Source organism: Trichosurus vulpecula, chromosome 8 (assembly GCF_011100635.1).
Source record: "Trichosurus vulpecula isolate mTriVul1 chromosome 8, mTriVul1.pri, whole genome shotgun sequence".
In the NCBI taxonomy this organism is placed as follows: Eukaryota; Metazoa; Chordata; class Mammalia; order Diprotodontia; family Phalangeridae; genus Trichosurus; species Trichosurus vulpecula.
The window spans coordinates 249,252,722-249,278,662 of record NC_050580.1 but is presented as its reverse complement, the minus strand read 5'-3'; the positions used below and the strand labels follow the sequence as shown (position 1 = coordinate 249,278,662).

The 25,941-nt window shown below is 36.7% G+C and overlaps 1 protein-coding gene across 2 annotated transcripts in view; it reads right to left on the bottom strand.

The window, feature by feature from the left end:
• The window catches only part of SPATA7 (spermatogenesis associated 7), a 66,214-nt gene that overhangs the window by 5,565 nt on the left and 34,708 nt on the right, over window positions 1–25,941 (bottom strand). The window contains exons 6-9 of one of the 2 annotated variants that reach the window (XM_036737251.1): window positions 14,219–14,679; window positions 11,999–12,065; window positions 7,735–7,847; window positions 5,551–5,604 (exon numbers count right to left, since the gene is read on the bottom strand). In XM_036737251.1, coding sequence (XP_036593146.1) covers window positions 5,551–5,604; window positions 7,735–7,847; window positions 11,999–12,065; window positions 14,219–14,679 — 695 coding nt within the window. The remainder of the gene's footprint in view (window positions 1–5,550; window positions 5,605–7,734; window positions 7,848–11,998; window positions 12,066–14,218; window positions 14,680–25,941) is intronic. The other variant, XM_036737253.1, reaches the window with a different exon arrangement.

Here is a 25,941-nt window from a genome sequence, read left to right as displayed (position 1 = left end):
GAAACAAATTTCTAGCCCAAGACAACTTGTGAGGTCAACAGGAAAGGTCTGTTGTACCAGGGTGAGAGGAGTGTGCCAGCACAGACTGGATCCCAGCAAACTGGGAGCAGGCCTCAGGGTGACTGAATCATTGGCCGCAGCAGCCGTTTTCAGACTTCTCAGCCCCTAGACACCAAAGACAACTTAGAAGGTCAACAGGAAAGGTCTCTTGCACTTGGGTGAGGAGTCTAACCCAGGCTGCACCAGCACGGCCCCAGTCCTAGCAAACCAGGAGCAGGCCTTGGGAGTGACTGAATCAGGAGCATCAGCACTTCCAGAGCTCTCAGCCTACAGGCAGTAAGTGGGTTGAACAACTGGTCAGAAGGAGATTACAGGGGTCTCTGCTGGCACTGAGGCAGGACTCTGTTGCTTTGCCCACACTGGGATCTGGGTCACAGTCCTGGGTGGCAGTCCCAGGGCGAGAAGGAGCACCAGCATAGCAGAGCTTGCAGAAGCAGTGGAGGGGGGACCCTCCTCATAGTTCCAGGGAGAGTAGAAAACACCTCTCCTTAGATCATACTGCCTTGGAAGAACTGAAAACTACAGGTCCCTAGAACTATCTCTGAGCACAGCTGCACAAAAACCTAGAAGCTTGGGACAATTCACCCTCTACCCTGGAAGCAGAGCTCTACTTCATCAAAGAGTTAAAAAGTCAAGTAACAGGCCAGGAAAATGAGCAAACCACAGAAAAAAAACTGACTATAGAAACTTACTTTGGTGACAAGGAAAATCAAAACACACTCTCAGAAGACAACCAAGTCAAAGTTCCTACACCCGAAGCCTCCAAGAAAAGTGTGAATTGGTCTCAGGCCATGGAAGAGCTCAAAAAAGCTTTGGAAAAGCAAGGAAGAGAGGTAGAGGAAAAATTGGGAAAAGAGAAGAGAGTGATGCAAGGAAATAATGCAAAACGATTCAACAGCTTGGTAAAGGAGACCCCAAAAATACTGAAGAAAATAACACCTTAAAAAACAGACTAGGCCAAGTGGCAAAAGAGGTCCAAAAAGCCAATGAGGAGAAGGATGCCTTAAAATTAAAGCAGAATTGGCCAAATGGAAAAGGAGGTCCCAAAGCTCACAGAAGAAGATAATTCCTTAAAAATTAGAATAGGGTAAATGGAAGCTACTGACTTTATGAGAAATCAAGATGCTATAAAACAAAATCAAAAGAATGAAAAAATAGCAGACAATGTGAAATATCTCACTGGAAAACCAACTGACCTGAAAAATAGATCCAGGAGAGATAATTTAAAAATTACTGACTACTGGAAAGACACGATCAAAAAAAGAGCCTAGACATCATCTTTTAAGAAATTATCAAGGAAAACTGCCCTGATATTCTAGAACCAGAGGGTAAAATAGAAATTCAAAAAAATCCACCAATCACCACCTGAATGAGATCCCCAAATGAAAACTGCTAGGAATATTACAGCCAAATTTCAGAGTTCCCAGATCAAGGAGAAAATATTACAAGTAGACAGAAACAATTCAAGTATTGTGGAGCCACAATCAGGAGATTCAGCAGCTTCTACATTAAAGGACTGGAAGGCTTGGAATGTGATTCTCCAGAGGGCAAAGGAGCTAGGATTACAACCAAGAATCACCTACCCAGCAAAACTGAGTATAATCCATGAGGGGAAAAAATAGACAAAAACTGAGTATAATCCATGAGGGGAAAAAACAGACATTCAACAAGATAGAGGAATTCCAAGCACTCTTGAGAAAAGATAAGAGCTAAACAGAAAATCTGACTTTCAAATATAAGACTGAAGAGAAGCATGAAAAGGGAAACAGGAAAGAGAAATCAAAAGGGACTTACTAAAGTTAAACTGTTCATATTCTTACATGGAAAGATGATATTTGTAACTCACAAGACCTTTCTCATTATTAGGGTAGTTAGAAGGAGTACATATAGACAGAGGGAACAGGTGTGAGTTGAATATGAAGGGATGATATATGAAAAACAAAATTAAAGGGTGAGAGAGAGGAATATACTGGGAGAAAAAGAAAAAGAGAGGTAGAATGGGGTAAATTATCTCACATAAGAGGCAAGAAAAAGCTTTTACAATGGAGGGGAAAAGAGTGCAGGTGAGGGAGAGTGAGTGAACCTTATTCTCATCAGAACTGGCTCAAAGAGGGAATAACATAAACACTCAATTGGGTATAGAAATCTATCTTACCCTACAGGATAAGGGGATGAGAGAAGGTGAGGTGATAAAAGAGAGGGCAGATTGGGAGAGGGGGCAGTTAAAAGCAAAATACTTTTGAGGGACAAGGTGAAAGAAGAGAGAGAGTAGAATAAACAGGAGGGGTATTAGGATGGAGGGAAATACAGTTAGTCTTTCACAACATGACTGTTACGGAAGTTTTGCATGACTACACATTTATAACCTATACGGAATTGCTTGCCTTCTCAATGTGTGGGGGCGGGGGGAGGGAGGAGGAAGGGAGAGAATTTGGAACTCAAAGTTTTAAAAATGAATGTTAAAATTGTTTTAACATGTAACTGGGGAAAAATAAAATACAAAATAAAAAAATAAAATGCTAAATAAAGAAAATTACAAGTCAAGTCTCTAATAACTCCTGAGTATAATTTTTTCCCCACTATACCAATCTGTCCAATACAGTGTTTTGCATATACCCGACACTGACCAAATATGTGATGAATAAATTAATGACTGAAAAAAAAAACCAAAAGAAAAAAGAAAAAAAGAGCATTAAGAAGGAGAGAGTGATTAACAGTACTGAAGACTGCAGAGTGGTCAAGAAGACTGAGAGTTAGAGTTAAGAAAATGCTATTGGATTTGACAATCAGGAGATCATTGATGACTTTGAAAAGGGAGTTTCAGTGGAATGATGAGATTGGAAGTTGGATTGTAGGCGGTTGAGAAGAGATTAAGATAAGTGAAGGCACCTATTGTAGAAAACCTTCTCAAAGAGTTTAGCCACAAAAGGTAGAAGAGATAGACAATGTGTTAGAGGGGATGGAAAGGTCAAATGAGGGTTTTTGTTTTTTTCAGCTCTGGGGAGAGATGGGTACAGACATTTGTAGGCAGTAGGAAAGGACCCAGTAGTTAAGGAGAGACTGAAGATAAGAAAGTGAGGATGACAGAAGGAAACAGGATGGAACGGCATTGCTTGTACAAGTTGGGTCCAGGAATTCAACATATATTCTGGGAAATTATCATTTGATCTCTTTGGTGTGAAGGCCTTTAATCAGTTCTCAAAAATTATTCTGGCTTCTGAGTATGTCCAATACCTATATACAAGGAATGATTTGTGGCATTTAGTACGAAAGTACAAGGAAAAATGAAATACATAAATAGGGGAGATAATTCTCCTTTTTCCTTGGATTCCCTTTCTTGTTTTAAAAGTGGGATAAAATACACATGGGAGAGATTAACAACAAGGAGAGTTGTATAAATAAATACATCAGGGTATTACATATTTGTAGTTTGACAAGAGGCAGCGTAGAATATCAGAATAAATGCACTAGACCAAAAATGATAAAAACCTAGCTGAGTTCTAACAGTTATGAGCATGGCCTGGGCAATTCACCCAAAGTCTCTGATCCTTGGTTTCCTCACCAGTAAAATGAGTTATGACTCTTGTACTATCTATCTCACGTGGCTGTTGTGAGGAAAGTATTGTGTAAACTATCAATGCCCCGAATGGAGAAATTACAAAAAAAATTATGGCAAACATGTGACTTTAATTAAGATACCAATTAAACTCACCACTGAAGAAGTACATCCACAAAATGTCAGGAGTTGGAAGTGACTTCAGATATTGTTTAATCTAATCTCTTCATTTTACACACGAGGAAATGGAAACTTCTGTAAACTTTCACCTCTGCAACATCTCTCAACTACGCCCCCTTTTCTCCTGACGCTGTCACTACTCCAGGATTACTGCATTAGTCTAATGGTGGGTCTGCCTGCCTCAAGTCTCTCACCACTCCAATTTATCCTCCATTCAGCCACCAAAGTAATCCTCCTAAAGAGCAGGTCCGACCACATCAAATCCCCAACACTCCCAACATACACACTCAATACACTGCAGTGGCTCCCTATTGCCTCCAGAAGCAAAAACAGAATGCTCTTTTGACATTCAAAGCCCTTCATAACCTGGCCCCCTCCTACCTCTCCAGTCTTCTTACACCTTACTCTCCAACAATCCATGAGTAAGACACTCCCCTCTCTTGGTTCCAGGCATTCTCTCTGACTGTCCCCCATGCCTGGAACACTCTCCCTCCTTTGCTCCAACTACTGACCTCTCTGAGTTCCTTTAAATTCCCACTAAAACCTCATTTCCTACAGGAAGCCTTCCCAAATCCCTCTTAATTCCGGTGCCTTCCATCTCTTAGTTATTTCCTATTCAGTTTATACATAGCTTGTCTGTATATACATTTGTTTGCAGGCTGTCTCCCCCAGTAGTTTGTGGGTACTGTCATTTGCCTCTTGTTGCATAGTAACTGGCCCACGGGAGGGGCTTATTAACTGTTTACTGATTGATATAAAGTGATTTTCCCAGGTTACATAGTGACCAGGATTTAAATCCTTTTGTCTCCTGATTCCCAGGTCAGTGCTTCTTCCACTAGACCAAGTATAAGAAGATATTGTTAAGAAGCAACTCTTGCTATAAAATAGAAACACAAATGATAACTTATGGTTCATAAAATCACCAGATATTATTTTAAATTATATACTTTGATGTCATTCAACTACTTGAAAGTACCTCATCACCTTATCTGAATGAATGAATTGACAAGTGGCCCTACTTTGTGAGATATTAACATATTAGTTTTACAGAAAGTAAAGCAAGGCAGAAAAAAATGACTAAATTTTAGTTAGCAAAGTTTGATGCGAATAAGACTATACAGATCTGATTTTTTTCTTGATAAAAGTGGAGTTCTTAATTAAAACAAAACAACATCTATAAAAAGCTACTGATTTGAAAAAAGTTGTTGGGAATCTTCATTTACATTAAAAATTTATTTTTGTTGAAATGTTTTTTTAACCCTTGACTTCTCCTTTATCTCTTCCTTCTTCCCCCTCCCCTCATCCTGGTGGCTTTTTCTTATAACAAATATTTTTCATTTACACTTAACAGAACTCAAGCACACTATATATTTCTCTATAGCTCTTCCTCATTACAATATACAAAAGCAGTGTAACTTCTGTTCAGGAAGAATGCTTTGTTTCTTCAGAGAAGGACTGAAATCACAAAACCAAGGATTATGGTTACAGATGGGAAACCAATACTAAATTCTTCAACAACAGAAATTCAGCTTTTGGAAAAAGTTAGGAAATAGGCAATTATTTCAGAATAATATTTTGGATATTTTTCTTGCATTTGGCATGAGTTCTGGGCTGGATGACTTAAGTTCATTTGTAAATGAACTTAATTTTTAATCTTTACCTAATGTTCAATAGTTACAATATTATTCATATTATGATTAGGTAATTTAAAGACAGTTTTTCTCTTATAAAATAATGGGATAAAAAGGACATACTCAGACTGGATTTTTTTCACTGGAGTACACTGCAGGTAACATGGAATGGATTCTCTACAGATGCAAAAAAAATTGAAGGTATTTAAACAAACAAAATTCTCTTTACAAATGATAAGTATGAAAATTTCCTTAATTTAGTATGTATTTAGTGATCATTGACGTGTCTTATTACTGTGCTAGACGCTACAAAAGATACTGTCTTTTCTTGTACTGTTTCGTTCTTTTACTTCTCTCAGGGTAATACAAGAAGAAATGAAGCCGTGATACAACCAATCTTCCTAATAGTCTTGGGCTAACAAGTGAGCAGAAGAGGGTAGAAAAACTCAGAATCTTCTGAGGTTTTAGCTGATCATTCTGGTAAATGTTAAGATTATTGAACTGTGTCAGTATTATCTAATTTTCATACTTTCTAAAAACATATACAAATTAATATTTCACTTTTTAAATTTTGGATTAAATAGATGTAGAATACAAAACTTCCCCTCCATTCATAGAAAAATGTGCCTAGTCATCATGCCCTTGCATTGACTGTATCCCATGCCTAAAATAAACTCTTTCTTCACTTCCAACTCTTAGAAATACTTAGAAAAACTATTTCCTTCAAAAGCTCAGATTAAGCACACCGCCCCCCCCCCCCCCACTTTGTGAAGCCTTTCCTTATCCTTCCTCCCCCATCTGGTAGTACATCTCCCCATCAAAACTGCCTTGTATTTATGATATAAATGTGCATTTATATCATATGTATTATGTATTTACTTACATGTGTACACTGTTTCACCTATCAGAGTGTAAGTTTCTTGAGGGTGGGTACTATTTTGGTTTTGTCTTTTTATTCCCAGCACCGAGTAAAGTGCCTGGCATAATACTTAATAAGTGATTATTGATTATCTGAATATAGAATTCTGTGAATACTGCATGGTCATGAACCTGGGAAATCAAGGGGGTATGATATATTCCCATTGCTCTGAACACACCATTTGAAGCTTCACACTTTTCTAACTGATGTGAAAACTTTCTCATCCCCACCTGGTAGTCAACCTTCTGGTGAAAATTTATGGACAGCTGTACAGTTATTGGATGGATACCTGAAGACTTTCCAGCTTAGTGTGCCCTGCTGGAACTTGTACTCTATTAGGACTGTCTTTGAGAACCCTGGGTCACCTATATTCCATGATAGATGAGAGCAAGAGTTGTCTTTGCATTTAAAGAAAAAAAAATCTATCACAATATTTTGAAAGGGAGCCATAAAAGGTACAGGTAATTTTCTTCCCTTGACTGTAGCCTCTGACTTGCTTTTCATTTAGCTGCTGTGACTAAGGATAACACAGAAATATATGACAAATTTAAACCTATTAAATGTTAAAAGCAGAGAGAGTACACTAACAACATGTCATCATAATCCATAGGGAAAGAGTCAGGCACGTACTACATTTGGAACCATAAATATGACTTCTCAAATGGGGAGTTTGTCACATATGGAGAATTCCACTTTTACAAATTGTGTTTAGATGACCTGTTTCATAGATGGGTATCTTAGGAAATTGAAAATTGGTAGTTGACTCTAAAATGTTATTGACAATAGTCTATTGGAATAAACACTGAACGAGAGGTGGTATGGCACAGTGGACCACGAGCCAGGACCACTCGGGCACAGGGCCCGAGTTTAAGTGCTGCCTCTAACATACGTTCACAATGTCATCTGTGTACAGGCCTCTTAGTCTTAGGGCTTTAGGCACCTCTCCGTGACTATAAATTGGAGGGAAGGAGCCGGTCTGCACTGGCAGGTGAAACTTCCCCATCTGAGGGTTTCTGGTCCAATCCCTGTCCTATCCTTAATAATGGGATGTGCTAATGTCCTGTTTATTTGAAGACAGTGTTTTGCTCCTGGGAGGTGCTTACAAACATTTGCTGAACTGAATTTTTCCTTCATTAGTGAATCAGGCTATACAAAATGCAATAAAATATCTCATTTACATAAAGCTCATAATCATCAATTAAATTTTTACTGGTCATTTAATTTTTATAAAACAGCCAGTTTCGTTAAAACAAAATTTTACTGTGTCAGAAAGTGCTCTAAACAGGGGAATTCATAAGGACATGGTGACAATATTTAATAAGTCTTAAAGCTCAAGAGAAAATAAAATATGAAGAAGTAGAAAATGGAAATTATTCTGAAAACTTTACCTTGATAATGGATAGTGAAGAACATCTTCTTTAACTTTCTCCCGGCCTAAGTTATTCGGGGAGCTCAGGGAAGAAATAATTTTTTCCTTCATTTCACAACTGGATATCTTGGGCTGTAATAAAAGAATAAATCTTTAATGTTTTAATGATTTATAACCAAAAAATTCATTAAAAATCACAAAAGTCAAGGAAGACAAATAGAAATTGGCAATGGGTAAAGGTCATTGATAAGATAATTCTATCTTCCAACAAATTAAGATTGATATTAATCATTTTAATTATACAGTTAAGATACAATAATGTTTTCTCTTATTGTACAACCTAAAAGGTCAGATAACATTTTAATATTAAGAAAGGGTCCCAAACTGGGCTAGGATCAGGTTTGAACTTGAAAGGACTGATCTGTTCCCCAAACCCAGAAAACCTTTGGGACCAGGTTGGTTATAAGAATAGTTCACCTTATGTTACGCAGAGATGTGTACTCTGAAACAGGAATTTAGAACATTAGTACTGGTTTGTTATACTCTTTAGCTTTTCTTCTGCTACTAACTTGGAGCCACAGAACTCCAGAATAAATCACAACAGTGCTACTGTAAAGCAGGGGGAGGGAAGGGGTAGACACAGTCATTATTACAATTCAATTATATTGGTGCTTTCTCTTAGCTAGTAAGTGTACCATCTCATTGAAGGAAAATGGCCCTTTGTGCCTCTACTCCTTTCAGGCAAACACCAGAAGAAATGAAGACACGATACAGTTAATTCTCTGTGTCTTAGGTTACCAAGTGAGTAGAAGGGAGTAGTTGGATGGTCTCAATTCAGAGTTCATTTAATGAGTTGGTCAATTTTTTCAAACAATAAGTTTGATTTTTAAAGTAGTCGGCTATTTTATACAAGATATATTATATACAAGATAGGAAAAATATGAAAAACTTAGAGTGGTAGTAGAAAGTCCTTTAATAAAACATAAATACATAGAACATGACAAACAATTACCCAGAACTTAATGACTTCTACCCACTTCTGGGGATTTGTGTGATCACAAATTACACTGTCAAAAGAAACCTAGAAAGTACTGCCAAAGATTACATTAGAAATTGAGGGTGTCAAGGATACACTGTTTCCTCCTTGCAAACTCCAGGCATAACATACTTCTGTACTTTCCTAGACCATCTCTTCTCTCTATTCACATGACCATTAGAGCTGTCCACTTGATACTCCTAAAGCATAGGCTATATAGTATATTTCCTTTTGCTTTTCCTTCTTATCTCTACCTTCTGAAATCTTTAATTACTTTCAAGGCTCAGCTCATAAGCTACCTCCCACTGAAGACCCTTCTTGAACCTCAAGCTATTAGTATTCTCTCCCTAAAAATAAATTTGCATTTACCTTGTATTAAATATTTATATACTGAGCTGTGTACACATCGTTTTCCTCTTGTAGGATATAAGCTCCTTGAGGGCAGGGACTTCATTTTATCTATCTTTTAGCATCTAGCAATCAGCAAGTAACTAATAAATATTTGTTGAATTGACAAAGATAAGACTGTTTAGAAGAAAAGGCAAATTCATAAAGTGATTAACTGGTTAACTATGAGATTTGGATTTTTGGAGCTTGGTTTAAAACACAGGCCACTGATAACAAGCACCTAATAAAGGCTACTAAAATATATATTTCCCTGGAAATATAAATATTTATTTATATTGTATATACTGTATTTACTGTATTATATTATATTGTATTTATATTGTAAATCTAATCAAAAGGGCTTTAAAATTAAAAGGCAGACCAAAGGGCAACCAAATTGTGCATATCCTTTGATCCAATAATACCATTACTAGGTCTGTATCCCAAAGAGATCATAAAAAGGGGAAAGGACCTACATATGCAAAAATATTTATAGCAGCCCTTTTTGTGATGGCAAAATATTGGAAAGTGAAGGGATGCCCACAAATTGGGGAATGGCTGAACAAGCCTTATATAAGACTTGTACAAACTGATGCAAAGTGAAATGAGCAGAACCAGGAAAACAATGTACACAGTATCACCAACACTGTGTGATGATTTATGAACGATTTAGCTATTCTCAGCTACACAATGATCCAAGACAAGTACAAAGGATTGATGATGGAAAATATTATCCACATCCAGATAAAGAAATGGACTCTGAATGAAGATCAAAGCATACTTTTTTCACCTACTTTATTTTTTTCAGTTTTTTTCCCTTGTGATCTTTTTTCTTCATTCACAACTGTGACTAATATGGAAATAGGTTTTACATAATGGCAAAAATATAACCTATATCAAATTGTCTACCATTTTAAAAAGAGGAGACAGAAAGGAGGGAGAAAAATTTGGAACTCAAAATCTTCTAAAAATGAATGCTAAAAATTGTCTTGACATGTAATCGGGAAAAAATAAAATACTATTTAAAAATATTAAAAGGCAGAGGGAGGCAGAAAACTGCCTGTGTATATCTATACAGCTAGATTCCATAGAAAGTAGCTAAAGTACAGGATAAAAACAGAGATCCTCAGAAATTCACAGGTACCTAAATTCAAGAAAGCACCCACAGCCAAATGCACAAAGCATCAAAATGAACTAGAGATCCTACCTCAAAGAGGCAAGTTTTTCCTCAAAAGTAGGTGGAGTGGGGCTCATGCATAAAACAGAAGTGAATATTGCAAGGAAAGTATACCTTATTTAAAAGGAGAAGGATTTGCAACTAGTTGAATGGCCAAATCCAAAGAGCAGCTAATTGTGCAACTGTCATATATAGGAAGTGGTATCTTTAGTAGAGTGCTTCCATCCTCAGGGATGTATCCTTAGCTATGTGATATTTAAAATTTTTATCAATGTTTTGATAATATTTATCAATTTTTTCAGATAGTATGAACTTGAAAGGTTAGCTAACACATTGGATGACCAAATCAGGTTCCAAAATAAATTCAAAAGGTTTGAGTTTTTGGTTGAATCTAGTATGATGAAACAGTAGAAATAAATGTAAAGTCCTACACTTGGGTTAAAAAAAATCAATTTCATTAAGTACAAGATGGGAAAGTATGGATAGATTAGAGTTCCTGTGAAAATGATTTGGGAGTTTTAGATGACTTCCAGCTCAATATATATCAACAGGGTTATATGCCAACTGGGAAGAAAAAATACTAATGCAATCTTAGGTTGTATTAAGAAAAGGACAGTATCCAAAATAATAGAGGTAACAGTCCTGTTGTAATCTTTCCTGATCAGACCACATCTGTGATTATGTCTGGTTTCAGGCACCATACTTTTAGGAAGGCACTGAAAAGTTATAGAGTGTGCCAAAGAGGAATATAATGTGAAGAGTTTGGGGGTCATGCCATATGAGGATCAGGTGAAGGAACTGAGGATGTCCAGCTGAATAAAAGACTTAGGGGTAATTTGTATGTGGTAGTTGTTTTCATGTATTTTTAAGGGATGTGATTAGGAACAGGGATTAGATTTGTTCAATTTTGACCCAGAGGCAAAAATTAGGAGCAATGGGTGAAAGGTGAAGAGTGGCAGATATCAGCTCAATATAAGGAAAAAGTTCCTCACAATTAGAGCTATCCAAAATTAGACTAGGCTGCTATTAGAAGTGGTGGGTTCTTGTTACCTAGAGCAAGCAAAGACTGAATTGAACACTTGTTGGAGATGTTGGAGCAGGGATTCTCGTTTCGATATAGTTTAGACTAGAGGGCTTCAAGAGTTCCTTTCAACTCAGATTTTCTGATAAAAGCAATGGAGATATAGATGGTTTAAGGGCAAAATTCTTAGCTAATTTATAAAGTTAATTCTACTTGGTTCTTTCTAACATTCTAACAATTTTAAACACTAGTATCAATAAAATATAATCTGTGACACACACATTCTATAATCCAAATGCAGAGAAAATTAGCTTATAAACAATTAGCTACAATTAGCTTATAAATAATCATCTGAACTTGTACAACATCTACCTGGCTAGTCTCAGGAATATCTATTTGCAGATACTTCAGTATTTTGGCCATAACATAAAACACTTAAGCATGCATCACTTTGTCAATACTTGAGTGAATCTGTGATTTCCTCAATGGGTGATTTCTACATTAGTGCAGACTTGCTTCATGTACACTGGTACATGCATCACAATCTTTAAGGTTCTACTAAAATTACAGGTTTTTCTACATTTTCCAGTCTCCATTTTAGCAGGTTCACATCACTGTACCTATAACCAAAATATAAGAATAAAAAGATCTTTTGTATTTACCTCATTTATGATCACTTCTTCTGAATCTATGTTGTTCAACTCAGCTGACACAAAATGAGTTTTAAAACTGAAATATTTCAAAAAATATATTAGAAGTGTCAAAATATAAAAATTGCAATAAAGATAAAATTTGTGTAGAAATAGCACATGTAACTATAAAGACATGTATGGCAACATATTTAAATGAAATATGTCACTTTCAATAATACAGTCAACCTGTTATTAGGGGACAATATCTAGTCTGAGGTTTAAACATGCCTCTGGCCAGAACTTGGGTCAGATTTCACTTCTCATGATTTATCACTGCAGATGGCAGGATAGGAATCCGGTGAACTTGAGATTTTTAATTTGAGCGCTTTTGCTTTATCAATTTTGAATTTCATCATTGACCCATCATTACTAAAAATTAAAAACTCCAGAAAAGGCACAGCTAGAGTTTTTCGTTCTCTATCTCCTGCTTCTGATCTATAAAGTAGGATTAATAAGACAAGCACTACTTATCTAATATTGTTGTTAGAGGAAAAGATTTTGTAAGTCTTAAAAGCATTATATAAATCGAAGATATCTGTATCCTTCCAGACTCATCCTGGCATCAATTCCATAATTCATTTATTTAATATCAATGAAATTTCTATGCATTTAGAGTAAATTTATTTGTACTGCTTAAGATGAGCACTGAATAGAAAGGTAAAAAAATTTCTAAATTTCTTATTATTTTTATTTAAAAAACCCTAAATTATATGTAAGCATAACAGAAGAAGCAAAATCAGTGTGGCACAGGAGAAGGAGCACTGGCTTTGGAGAAAGAGGATCTGTGGTGAAATCCTACTTGTCACTTACTACCCGTGAAACCCTGGGCAAGTCACTTAACCTCTCTGAATGGCGTTTTCTTCATCTGTAAAATGAAAGTGTTGGACTTATATTGCCTGTGGGGTCCCTTCCAGTTCTAAATCTATGCTCTTAGGTTCTTTTTTTGAATTCAGAAACATTTTTCTTCACATACCCTTTATCAAAACAATCTCACTCCCTTAAACACAATAAGCACAAGATAAAATGCATGATATGTAGTCAGCAGTTAGCTTGTAAGTGAAGTAACAGTCCTATTCTCCATAACAGTATCATAATGGGGTACCACTCTACTTTATATTGGAATTGTAAGAAAACACAGAAAGAATTAGATTCCTTCATTGTATAAACTCCAACTATTTTATTTTGAGCTGGATGGGACCCCCCCTTGAGGTCCTGTGCTTTTAATCCCACATTTTACATATGAGTAAACAGAGGTACAGAGAACGAGTGAGTTGCCCCCAAATCCCTTAGCCAGTACCTAGAAGAACTAGGATTTGAACCCAAGTCTTCTGCCTTCAGATTCAGGGCTCTTCTCACTATCCTATACTAACTCTAGAACACTCAGAGTGACTTCTGGAGAGGTATATAACTGTCTTGAATCACAAGACCACTTAGGAAACAACTGTTAAAATTTAGTTCACTGATGAATGTAACCTGAAGGATTTTTTTCTTCGTATGTTAGAAATTAAGGAAATTAAGTCAATAAAATGACTAATCATCGAAGGAAAGAAAATATTATCTGAATAGCTCTCTTTTTTATTTTAATCATCCCATCTTACTGTACTGAAAACTAATGAATGAATATGATATCACAGAGATGTCTTGGAAAAAATACATACATTTTTTTCACTGCATGGATTCTGTTGCTGCATCTAGTTAGACCTGAAACAATGGTCTAAACCAGAGGTGAGGAACCTGGGGCTTTGAAGCCACATATGGCCCTCTAGGTCCTCAAGGGCAGCCCTCTGAATGTAAACTTCACAGAACAAATCCCTTTAATAAAAAGATTTGTTCTGTAAAACTTGGACTCAGTCAAAAGGCTGCACTCAATAACCTAGAAGGCCACATGTGGCCTTGAGGCTGCAGATTCCCCACCCCTGGCCTAAAAAATTAATGTTTATAAAGGACCTGATGTAGTTAACAGTCAACTGGTTATAAACATTTCTTCTCATTTAGCCTAACACTTATTATTAAGAGTTTTCAAAGATGTATATACAAGTTCTAATCCCATCATTCCCAACCCAACCAAAAGACTGTTTAAACACTTATGCTATTAAAAAATGCCTGATCAAAAAAAAAAATTAAAAGATTAGTATCTTAATTTGGTAACATCCTAAGCTAATCAATCATTATTATTAATATGTTTAATACCTGCTTAAATCAGTCTGGGTTTCTGCCTCAATCAGTTGATCCTGGGTGCTCTTTTTTCTTTTAGCTGGTGTATAATATCGATATTGAGAAAGGAAAGATTTTGCTTCTGTTTTTAAAGTGCGAGGAGTGAATGGCAGCTGCTTGTTAGTAAAGCGTGCAGAATGTTTCTCTAGGAGATCTCCGCTAGGTGCTTTTGAAGTAAATAATTGAAACTTCCGTGGAGTTTTGGTATTCCTACCACTGCCACTAGAGACATTATATGAAGGTCCAGAGAACTGTCTTCGGGAATTTGTCACACCCGAGGTACTATAGGTCCTTCGAGTTTCATTTCTGACAGTTTTTTCAAGATTAGAAAAATCTGGAAATTGTCTATCTGATGCAGGTGGTAACGATTTTGATAAAGATGGAAATTCATTTTCTTCTTCAGTTTCTTCTTCCTTATCTTGTGATTCCTCTGAAAGCTAAAAGCAAAAATAATACTGTTATCACTAAACAATCAGGAACTTTTCAGAAAATGCAATTTTAAGCACAAAAATATATTGCCATCATCTAGTCTTGGGTGCCTAGTTAAATTATATCTCCAGATACTTTAATTTGTTGTTCAACTGGCAAACAGTGGTTTGTAAGTTTCTTGGAGGCATATTTCTTTGGTATCATCCACAATACCTGTGAGATATTGTGTTAGAAACCTGAGTCCAACATAATTATAAACATGACTAGAGCAATTAGTGGCAATTCCTTTTGTTCTAGGGGGCCATTTTCGTTATTTTGGGCATTCCCTCTACTAGTATAGATAACAGTATCTTTAGACCATAATAAATGGTTTTCGTGAGTTGCTACAGCTGAAAAAACTCATTACCTGTTGGCCAAATTTCTGGAGTTGAATCTCTCCAAACTTTGCTAGTCTGCATCTCAAATAACAGACATTCAGATCATAGATTTAAAGTGACTTTGGAATCTAATCTAATTCAAATCTCTTTTTTTGGTAGATGAGGATGCTGAGTTGTGACTTGTCCAAGGTCACATAGGTAGTGAGAGGAAGACCGAAAATTGGAATTCAGGACCTCTGATTTCAAAGCCAGCACTCTTTTCACTGCACCATGTTTTTGCCTTTGCTACCTTTGTGTAGTTTGCAGAGGATATATCAGAGCTTATATCCTGCTTGTTGTCTTAAGGAACTCATGTCCACAACATGATAAGGACCTGGAGTTAGGACATCATTACAGAAAGACTGGTATTATGAAATCTAAGTGTATTACTAGTGCTACTGAAAATAAGCCCATGTATCCAATTAGAAAGGTCTGAATTAAAGCAGCAGCACCTATAATTGTGTGTCTGGAGCTATAGAATCTAGCTGAAGGAAATGTTACATAAGATCATGCTTTCCTGAGTAACAAGCTGAAAACATTCACTAAAATATTAGGATAATTACTGGAATCTAAAATGTGCTCCATCATTAACCATCATTGTGGATGGTAAGCCAGCATGAGATACAGTACTGATCAAAATACAGGACGTCATTGAATATGGGCTACATAGTCTAAAAGGAAATAGCATTTGAAAAGAGAAGAAATAAAAGCATACAGCTAAAAAAAAAATCAAACCAATTGTTGGCAGTATTCAAGTGTTGTATAACACAGATTTTTTTTGGGGGGGGGGAAGGGTGGAGAAAGAGAGTGTGGTTTATGTTTGAATAAATGTGGTACATAATAACTGTGTTTGTGTGTGATTTCAATCATTCTAGCAAGATAAAAAGTCACATTAGGATTGGGGCTGATCTTTAAGATACTTCATTAAGTACTCCCTCCCCAAAACCAATGCTGAAACTATGGGCTCCTAATGACTACCTGTTTCATCAGGGGCTGGCCACCCTTCTCAGAACAGGAATTTGATATGCCTAGAACAGTAATGATATACACTGCAAACACTCAAATACTTGGGAGTCATGAAGTTCAAATGACTACAAATCCAAATATTGGTCACCCAAAGACTTAAAGCTGTGAAAACTGACTGGCTCATAAGTAAATTAAATTGTTTTCAGTCACATATAAACTTCTGATAAGTTTTAACTCTGATAAAAACTATTTTAAAAATATAGTAACATATAACACATATTATGCCTATAATATATATTGTGCATATGATATATATTATAATAATTAACTTTTCTTTTGGAAACCAAAAGAATGCTCAATGACATTTCTATCAGTCAGCAATGTGGTCCCCTATTGACCCTTCTTGTGTTCCCCTCTCTTAGGGATAGGACTGCCATCAGTTGTACTTAAAGCGAATCAAAACCCTGGCTACCCCATGAACCTTCCCTGAAGACCACAGAAAAACCTGCAACTTCTTGCCACAACTTCTGATTAAAAAAATGCCACTCTGGAGGATAAATATATGATTCTGTGAGGGTGGTATTTTAACTGTTGGAGAAGTCAATTGACAGGCATCTATTATTCACTTACTATGTGAGAGGCACTGTGCTAAGAGCTGAAAATAGAAAGAAAGGCAAAAACAGTCATGCGCTCAAGAAAGCAACATACATTGCAATGGAGGAGACAACATATAAGTATCTAAGTACATATAAAATATAAAAACAATTAACTCAGTCCACTCCAGATTAGAATGTAGCTGTTTGTGAAGGGTTCTTTTGCATATTTCATTATAAAACACTCCACCATTAAAAAGTATTACTTTATATGTAGTATTAATCTTTCACATTTTAAGCTTATTGCATCTCTCTGTACCCTTCATACAGATAATGACAGAGCCTGCACCTGCATTATTGAATAATTTCTATTAATGCCATTTAGCAACACATAGAACTTCCAAAATTATATTTGTAAATTATTAAAATTTTCATGGTATATGAATTATTTCTTGAGTACACACAAAAAAATAAATTTACCAGTCTTACTAGATGGTGTCCTGTTGACTCAAAGTCTGATACAGAAGTATATATGGAATAACTTTATGCATTGGTAGTAACAGTTATTACATTTACAATCTTTATATATCCTATTAGCTATTATTTATTTCCTCCTATGAAATAAACAGAAATGCAAGTTAACTGACTTGCTAACTACTAGAAAAATACTTAAAAGAAGGTAAAGATGAAGATATGTTTAGAAGATAGATACAAGGGCAAGTACTGAATGGATACAAGACAGTAGAGTGGTCCTGAAAGAAGAGTATGCAGAAGACTAAAGCTTAGAATGCTGAAGCTGGTTATCAATGTTAAGGACAATAAAAAAGTTTGATCGTTGGGGATGTGCAAGAGAAGGATCAGACAAGGGACAGGACTGCAGATTGGAATGATTGGATAATGATAACAGATTACTATGAAAAGGCCAAACTATTCAAGTCCTATTTGTTTTCTTTTCCAAGGAGGATGATCTTCTGCTGAGAAGTAGAGAACAAAAATGGTAGGTGAGAATAGAAACCCAGGATCAGTGAGGAGACAATCAGCAAAGCTAGCTGCCCTCAATGAGTTAAAGTCATCAGGCCTTGGTGGACTACATCCTGAGGTCCTGAAAAAAAAGTAAGTGCATAATAGGGTTATTAAAAAAAAAGATGTGACTGCTGAGTCACTGTTGATGATTTTTGACAGACCTTGCAGAATGGGTAAAATACTAGTGGACTGAAGGATGGCATGTACTTTTGCAAGAGGGTAAAAATTGAAATTATGAACAGTAGACCAGTTCGTTTAGTTTCAATTCATGGCAAAATTCTACAATGTGCTATTATGGGGACAGTTAGTGAACATCTAGAAAAAGTCATCACAAAAACTCAACATGGTTTCATTAAAAAAAAGCTACGCCTTTTTTGACAACAGAACTGAGTGGTCAGAGGAATATATGTTGATATTACATGCTTAGATTTTAGCAAAGAATTTAATAGTGTCTTGCTTTTCTCATTGTATGAGAGGGGGAGGTATGGGCTAGAACAATAATGTATTTAGAACTTGCTCAATGACTGAATGAAAAGTATAATCGATGGATAATGTCATGGAGAGAGGGCTCTAATGGAATGTCCCAGGGATTTACCTTTGACATTATGCTCTTTATTGTTTTTGTCAGTTACTAAAATAAAGGAATAGGTGATAAACTTGTCAGATTTATAGATAATATGACAGATGATATAGTTCTGATCCAAAAAGGTCTTGACAGGCTGGAATTATAGGACAAATCTAATAAGATGGAAGTTAATAGGCATAAACATAAAGATCTATGCCCGAGTTAAAAAAAAAGCGATTTTACCAATATCAGATAGGGGAGACATGGCTAAATAACAGTTCTTGAGGGAAATGATCTAGGTTTCAATAGACTACAAACTCAGTGTGTCAACAGGGTCACATGACAGCCAAAAAGAAAAAGCTGTTCACAACCAAGAAAGTAGTAGTTCCACTATAACCTGCCCCTTCTGGCATACTACACTTAGTTCTAGCAGCCTCATTCTTGGAAAGTTTTAGACAATGTGGAGTGTGTCCTGAAAAAGGTGACTGTCATGGTGAGAAGACTGGAGAACATGGTAAATGAGGTTCAGTTGAAAAAACCAACAAAAGGCTTATCACGAACACAACAGCAGTTTTCAATTATTTAAAGGAATGCCTTGTGGAAAAGGGAAAGGATGAGGCTTGCCCTTCTTGAGCCTAGAAGGTAAAACAAAGGTAGAAGTGGAAGAAAGGCAGATTTGGATTTGATGTACAAAAAAAAAAAAAAAACTTTTCTGATAATTAGAGCTATTTAGAAATGGAATGAGTTCTCTATAGTGGCTTTCCTTAATGGAAGTCTTCAAGCAGAGATTGGATGAACCAACTATGACAGCCCTCCCCTCCTCACTCTCATATGAGGAGTGTGCCTTATGCTTTCCTGAGAAAACTGAAGCAATTCATTGTGAGTCTCCTTGTCTACATTTCTCTCCACCTCTGAATTCCCTGATGTCAGCTTTTTTCTCCCCATCTTGACTCTAGTCTCTGATAATGAAGTGGCCCCTTTTCTCTCCAAGGCCATCCCTTCTACAGGTATCTCTGATCCCTTCCCCTCTTGGTTTCTCTATCAGATCAGTCCTACAATCATTACTCCACTCTACAATCTTCATCTTTCCCAATGTACCATACTCCCTACTAATACATCTCTCATATTTGGAAAAAAACCCTCACTAGACCCTGTTTTAAGATTGGGAAAGGAGTACAACGAGGCTGTATATTGTCACCTTATTTATTTAACTAATATGCAGAGAACATCATACAAAATGCCAGCCTGGATGACTCAAAAGTTGGAATTAAGGTTGCCAAGAGAATTATCAACAATCTCAGATATGCAGATGACACCACTTTGATGGCAGAAAGCGAAGACTTAAGAAGCCTCTTAAAGATGAGAGTAGAGTATAAAAGCTTGCTTGAAGTTTAACATTAAAAAAACGAAAGAAACAAACTAAGATCATGGTGACTGCTTCCATCACTTCCACACAAACAGAGGAAGAAGCAATGGAAGCAGTGCAGTGTCAGATTTCAGATTCCTGGGCTCAAAGATCACTGCAGAAGGTACTTGCAGCCATGATCAACTTAACTTTACAACCACATCACAATTAACTATTCAACCAGCAACTTTCAGAAATGATGTAAAATGTCTGAAATAAAAAATCAGGGAAGCCATTCATCTACAAAATAAAATAATTAATGGCAGTATATTTTAAAACAATCTACACTGTTGTTTAATTTAAATCTGCACTAATTTGTAAAGCAAAGTTGATAAGCTTTGGATTTTGATACTTCATACTTTTCTCTTAAAATGCCTTTCAACTTACTGAAGTACAGTGAAGTGGAATAATGGACAGAGTGCTGGAGCTGGAGTCAGGACCAAGTGAAACATGCTCCAGACACAGAATAACTGTATGATCTTGGGTAAGTCATTAACTTTTTTCAATCGGTGTTTCCTCATCTGTAAAATGGATATAATAACAGCACCCACCTCACAGGGTTGTGAGGATCAAATGAGATACAGAAAATGTTTTGCGAATCTTAATTATTATAATTATTATTCTAGAATATAACAGAAAAAAAAACTGGACTTAAGAGGCAGCAGACCCAGGTTCTGGTCCTGGATTTGTCATTAACTAGATTTCATTGAACTTATTTGGGCTTCAGTTTCTTCATCTGTAGGGAGGGATAATAATACTTATACTATTTATCTGACAGTGGTGTGAAGAAAGCACTTGAAAACCCTAGAGCAGTGCATAAACATGAAAAGTTTTCATGGGGCAAACTACATGTTGCAACTTCATGTTGTAAACTACAAAAAAATGCGGCATAGACAGCCATTTATACCTCAGCGTGTCCATGTTCACAGCACTTTTTTCACTGAAATGCAAATCACAGTCAAGTTATAAATTATAATTATTTTTCTTAGTAGGAAGTGTTGGCATTTTTTTAAGACAGAGAAGATCTTTGGTAGTTGAAACTTCTCAAATATAAACAGCCAGAGACCAATGTTAATAAGTTATATCAGGGCTGTCCGAATGGGCCGCATGCCGCCTGCAGTGCAATTTTATGCGGCCCGCCTGTATTTACTATGGGTGTGGAAATTGACATAAATGTTTTAACTAAAGGATCTGTGTCAATTTCTGTGCTTGTGGTGGGGACAGGTGGGCCACATGGGGGCGCACGGCTCATGTTTTGGACAGCCCTGACTTACACAACAGTAAACAGCAACTTTTCTGAGAATGAAGATCACACCTAACAACTCAGGTTTACTTAATAGTAACGCTGGCCAATTAAGAAATACATGATGGGATTTAAAAATTATTCTCAATTTAATTAACACCAAAAAAAAGGAAGTTCTATATATGTAAAAATGCAAATTTCTATTAATATACTTTGTTTTTTAAATAAAAGTATATAATCAATTCAGCATGTTATTTTCAAAGGTATGCTGCTTCTTTCTGTTTTCTTCTGAACTTCTTTATGTTTTCTTTGGTGATTTTTTAAAAAAGCTTCAATTCTTCTCTTTTAAAAATTCTTTTTCCTTCTATTTGGCAATATGGTCTCTATGGCCCCTCCCCACCCCGCCCCCCATCCTCAAATCCTCAGTATATCACTACCTGGATGCCTAACATAAACAGCAAACATAGTCTTTCCAAAACTGAGTTCATTATATTTCCTAATAAACTTTCTCTTCCTGTCAATTTTTTCCCCCTGTGGTGCTATCATTTACCCAGATGCCTACAACCTAGGGGTTATCTTTGACACATTTCTCTCCCTCACCTCTCATATCCAATTATTTGCTAGGTTCTCTCAATTTAGTCTCTATAACATCTCCTAAATTCATCCCTTCTCTGTTCCTACTGCCATCTCAGGACCTCATTACTACCCACCTGGAACACTCTAACGACCTCTTTACCGGCTTTTCCATTTTAATTTATTTTTCCAGCCATATCATGTTTCATACTAAAATCCCACCTTCTACAGGAAGCCTTTCCTGGTTTGTCTTAGTTCTAATGACCTCTCTCTGTTGATTTACAATTTATCTTATATCTAGTTTGTTGGTACAGAGTTTTCTCCATGTTGTCTCCCATTAGATAGTGAGTTCCTTAAGGAAACAGACTGTCTTTTACCCTCTTTGTCTCCCCAGCACCTAGCCAAACACGTGGCACATTAATGGCACGTGGTAATTAATGTTTACTGCCTTCAATGACTACCACTAGAATAAGCTCTTACATGTGTAGATCTAGTCATATCATTCCTCTTCTTAAAAATATTCAGTGGTTCTATGGTGCTTTTGGAGCACAATTTGTTATCTGCTTGGTGTTCAAGAACCACCAAAATCTGACACTCTTGCAATCTCATCTCAAACCATTCTCTTCCACACTGAGTATTTCTTGACTTTGCCTTTGCTCACGCTCTAGCAGTGATTCCCAAACTCAGAATACCATCTTCCTCTCTCTCTCTTAATCCGTTAATTCAGACATTTGTGAGCAAAAGGCAAGGAGATAGTAAAGGAGGAGAGATTATGCAAAGAGCAAGTAGGGGTTAAGACACATAAAACTTCTGTAAAAGGATAGGCTGATGAAGCTCTAGGTGTAGGAAGCAGAATTGTCTTATGAGAATAAGGTTGGGATAGGGTTATGGTTCAAGAACAATAGAGAAGGTCTAAAACAGACACAATGAACAATCAAGAGAAGAAAAATGAGTGACCCCAAAGTACTTAGCTATGGGCAGCTAGGTGGTGCAGTGGATAGAGTGCTGGGGCTGAAGCCTGGAAGACTCACCTTCCTGAATTCAAATCTGGCCTCAGACACTTACTAGCAGTGTGACCCTAGGCAAGTCATTTAACCTAGTTTGCCTCAGTTCTTCATCTGGAAAAGGAACTGGCAAGCCACTCTAGTATTTTTGCCAAGAAAATCCCAAATGGAGACACAGAGTCGGATACAACTAAAATAAGTGAACAACAACAAAAATGTACCTAGCACAGTATATGACATTGCTGTTTTGCATTTCTTTAAAGCAGAAACTAAAACAGAGAGCAAGGAATGGAACCCTGAGAGAGACAGGATGTCAAGTACAAAATTAGTTCTGAATTAGAAAACAGACACAAAATTGTTAGAAGGAACCAGAGAGGTTCCCATCATCTGAGAAGTCCCTTTGTTTCTACCTTCATAAAATTTCTCCTAGATCCCCTTCCCTCACACCTTCACATCTCTTCTTTGACTGTTATCACCCAAGTGGCAGGCCCTCAAAATTTCATGCCTAGACTATGCAATAGTCTGCCTTCCTTAAGATTCTCCTCACTCAAGTTCTCTCTCTACTTAGCTGTCAAAGTGATTTTTCTAAAGTTCAGGTCTTACTGTGTCACTCCCCTGCTCAGTAAATTTCAGTGGCTCCTAATTGCCTCCAGGATCAAGTAGAAAATTATCTTTTTTTTTCCATGATTATTATGCACTCCTCTCTCACATCCCCTTGAAAATAAACTTTTTGTAATAAATAAGTCTAATCAAGCAAAACAAATTCACACATAAACTGTATCTGAAAATGCATGCTCCATTCTGACAGTCCATCAAGTCTGCTAAGAGGTGGGAAGCATGCTTCATCATCAGTCTTCTGGAGGCATGACTAGTCATCGTACTGATCAAGTATCTTAAGGCTTTCAAACTGCCTTTACATTATTATAGTCATTGTACGTTCTCCTGGTTCTGCTCACTTTGCTCTGCATCAATTAATAAAGTCTTCCCAGGTTTCTGTGAATCCACTGTGAATCCCATATTTATGGTTCAATAATATTCCATTCTATTCATAATTTATTTATCTATTTACTAACTGATGGGCATCCAGTTTACTGCTATAAATATTCTTATCCATGTGGCTCTTCTCCTTCTGTCTTTGACGTCTTTGGGGTATATTATGCCTTACAGAAGTAGCACTGGGTCAAAGACCATGTAGAGTTTAGTGACATTTTGGTAAAGTTTCAATGTAGTGATATTATTTCATTGTCTATATAGTCTTTAAACATTAACCTGGTTTACATGCTATCCTTTTTAATGATGTCATTTTTACTGTTGCCTTGTCGGAGATCATAATTGCTGCCAGAGGTTTTTTGAATTAACCTGTGGCATAATAAATTCTGCTCCAACCCCTCATTTTAACTCCGTGAAATGTGTCAAGTTTAATTATTGTAAAGGACATATTATTGGATTCTGTTTTAAATCATTGCTATCCTCCTGCATTTTATAGGTGAGTTCATCCCATTTATATTCAGTCATGAATATTAACTTGGTTTTCCCTCTATCATAATCTTTCATATCTTTTCCTCAGCTCCCCTTATTCTCTTGCCATAAACGTCAATGAAAAAATATGAGGCCATTCACTGAGTTCTCCCTCTTTTCCCTTCCTCCTCATCACACATTACAGTGTCTTCCCCTATCATTAGCTGCTTTACCACTGTATCTCATGGAGATGGCCCTTCTCTTTGACAATACCTCCTACAAGTATATTTGATCCTACCTCCTCTCCGTTCTTCTCTAGCCAACTTTCCCTTCTATTATCTTTACTCTAATTTTCAATCTCTTCTCGTCTGCTCCTGTGTAGGTTGCTTCTGTGCTGCCTACAATATGCTTGTGTCTCCTCATCCTTAAAAAAACCCTTACTTGATTCCTACCATTTCTGTTAGCCATCATCTTATAACTCTCCTCCCCTTTGCAGCTGAACTTGAGAAAGATATCTAAAATCAGTGCCTACATTTCCTTTCTTCCAACTCAGTTCTAAAGCTCTGCAATCTGATTTCCATAACCAATGCTCTCTTACTTGATAAATTTAATGGTCTTCCTCAATCCTCATACTTCTTTAACTCTCTGCACCATCCAAAACTGTTAATCATACCCTTCTCCTCTTTCCCCTCTAGATTTTCAACCACTGATCTCTCCTGGTTCTACTCTAACCTGCCTCCTTTTCTGGATCTTCATCCAGGTCACACTTACTAACATGGGTGTCCTCTGAGGCCCTGTCCTGAGCCCTCTTCTCCCTCTATACTATCTGGCTTGGTGATCTCATCAGCTCCCATGGGTTTAATTATCATCTCTCTGCAGATTATTCTCAGATCTATATATATATACAGTCTCTCTGCTCAGCTCCAATCTTGCATCATCAACTGCCTCTTGGACAACTCTTAAAGTGGATATTTTTGAAGGCATCGCATACTCAATATATCTAAAACAGTGCCCATTAACTTTACCCGAAGGTCTTTGCCTCTTCTGAACTTCTCTATCAACCTACTTGGACAAGCCAGTGCTGAGATTCATCTGGCTGCAGGCCCATTTATGGGCACTAAGGCAGACTTCTACTTCCTTCATCAAACCCCTTCTCCGAGTACCTGCAAGTCTTCTTAATCACTGTTCTATTACCATTTTAAATCTTTCTGGGGTATTTGTAGGGATAGCTGGGTTCCTTTAAGGTAGGAGTTCCTAACCTTTATTGTGCCATGGACAACTGTGGCAGTGTGGTGAAACCCAAGGACCCCTTCTCAGGATAATGAAAAATACAAAAAATACAATAAAAATACAGAAAAATACAAAGGACTATAAAGGACCCCAATTACGCTGAAATATAGTATCAAAATACTGAATTAGTTTTTGGACCTCAGGTTAAGAATCTTTATATTCTAGGATCTTTTATGTCACCATTTTAATTGCAACATCGTATTTCAGAGTTTTACACAATACTCTTCTTACTCTACCCCCTCCCACACTCTTGGATGGGGTGGACAGGTCCAGTTTGATCCTTCGCTTTCTTTTTTTTTTTAAATAAATTTATTTCTAGTTTTCAACGTTGACTTCAATAAGATTTTGAGTCCTAAATTTTCTCTCCCTCCCTCCCCTACCACTCCCCAAGACAGCATGCAATCTGATATATATGTATGTATGTATATATATATATGTATATGTATATGTTCATATCAAACATTTCCACATTAGTCATGTTGTAAAGAAGAATTAGAACCAATGGGAAAAACCTCTAGAAAAAAGAAACAAAACAAAAAGGAGAGAGAACAAATACTATGCTTCCATCTGCATTCAGACTCTATAGCTGTTTCTCTGGATGGGGATGGCATTTTCCATCCTGAGTCTTTTGGAGTTGTCTTAGGGCCCTGCATTGCTGAGAAGAGCTAAGTCTAGCAAAGTTAGTCATTGCACAACGTTGCTGTTATTGTGTATAATGTTCTCCTGGTCCTGCC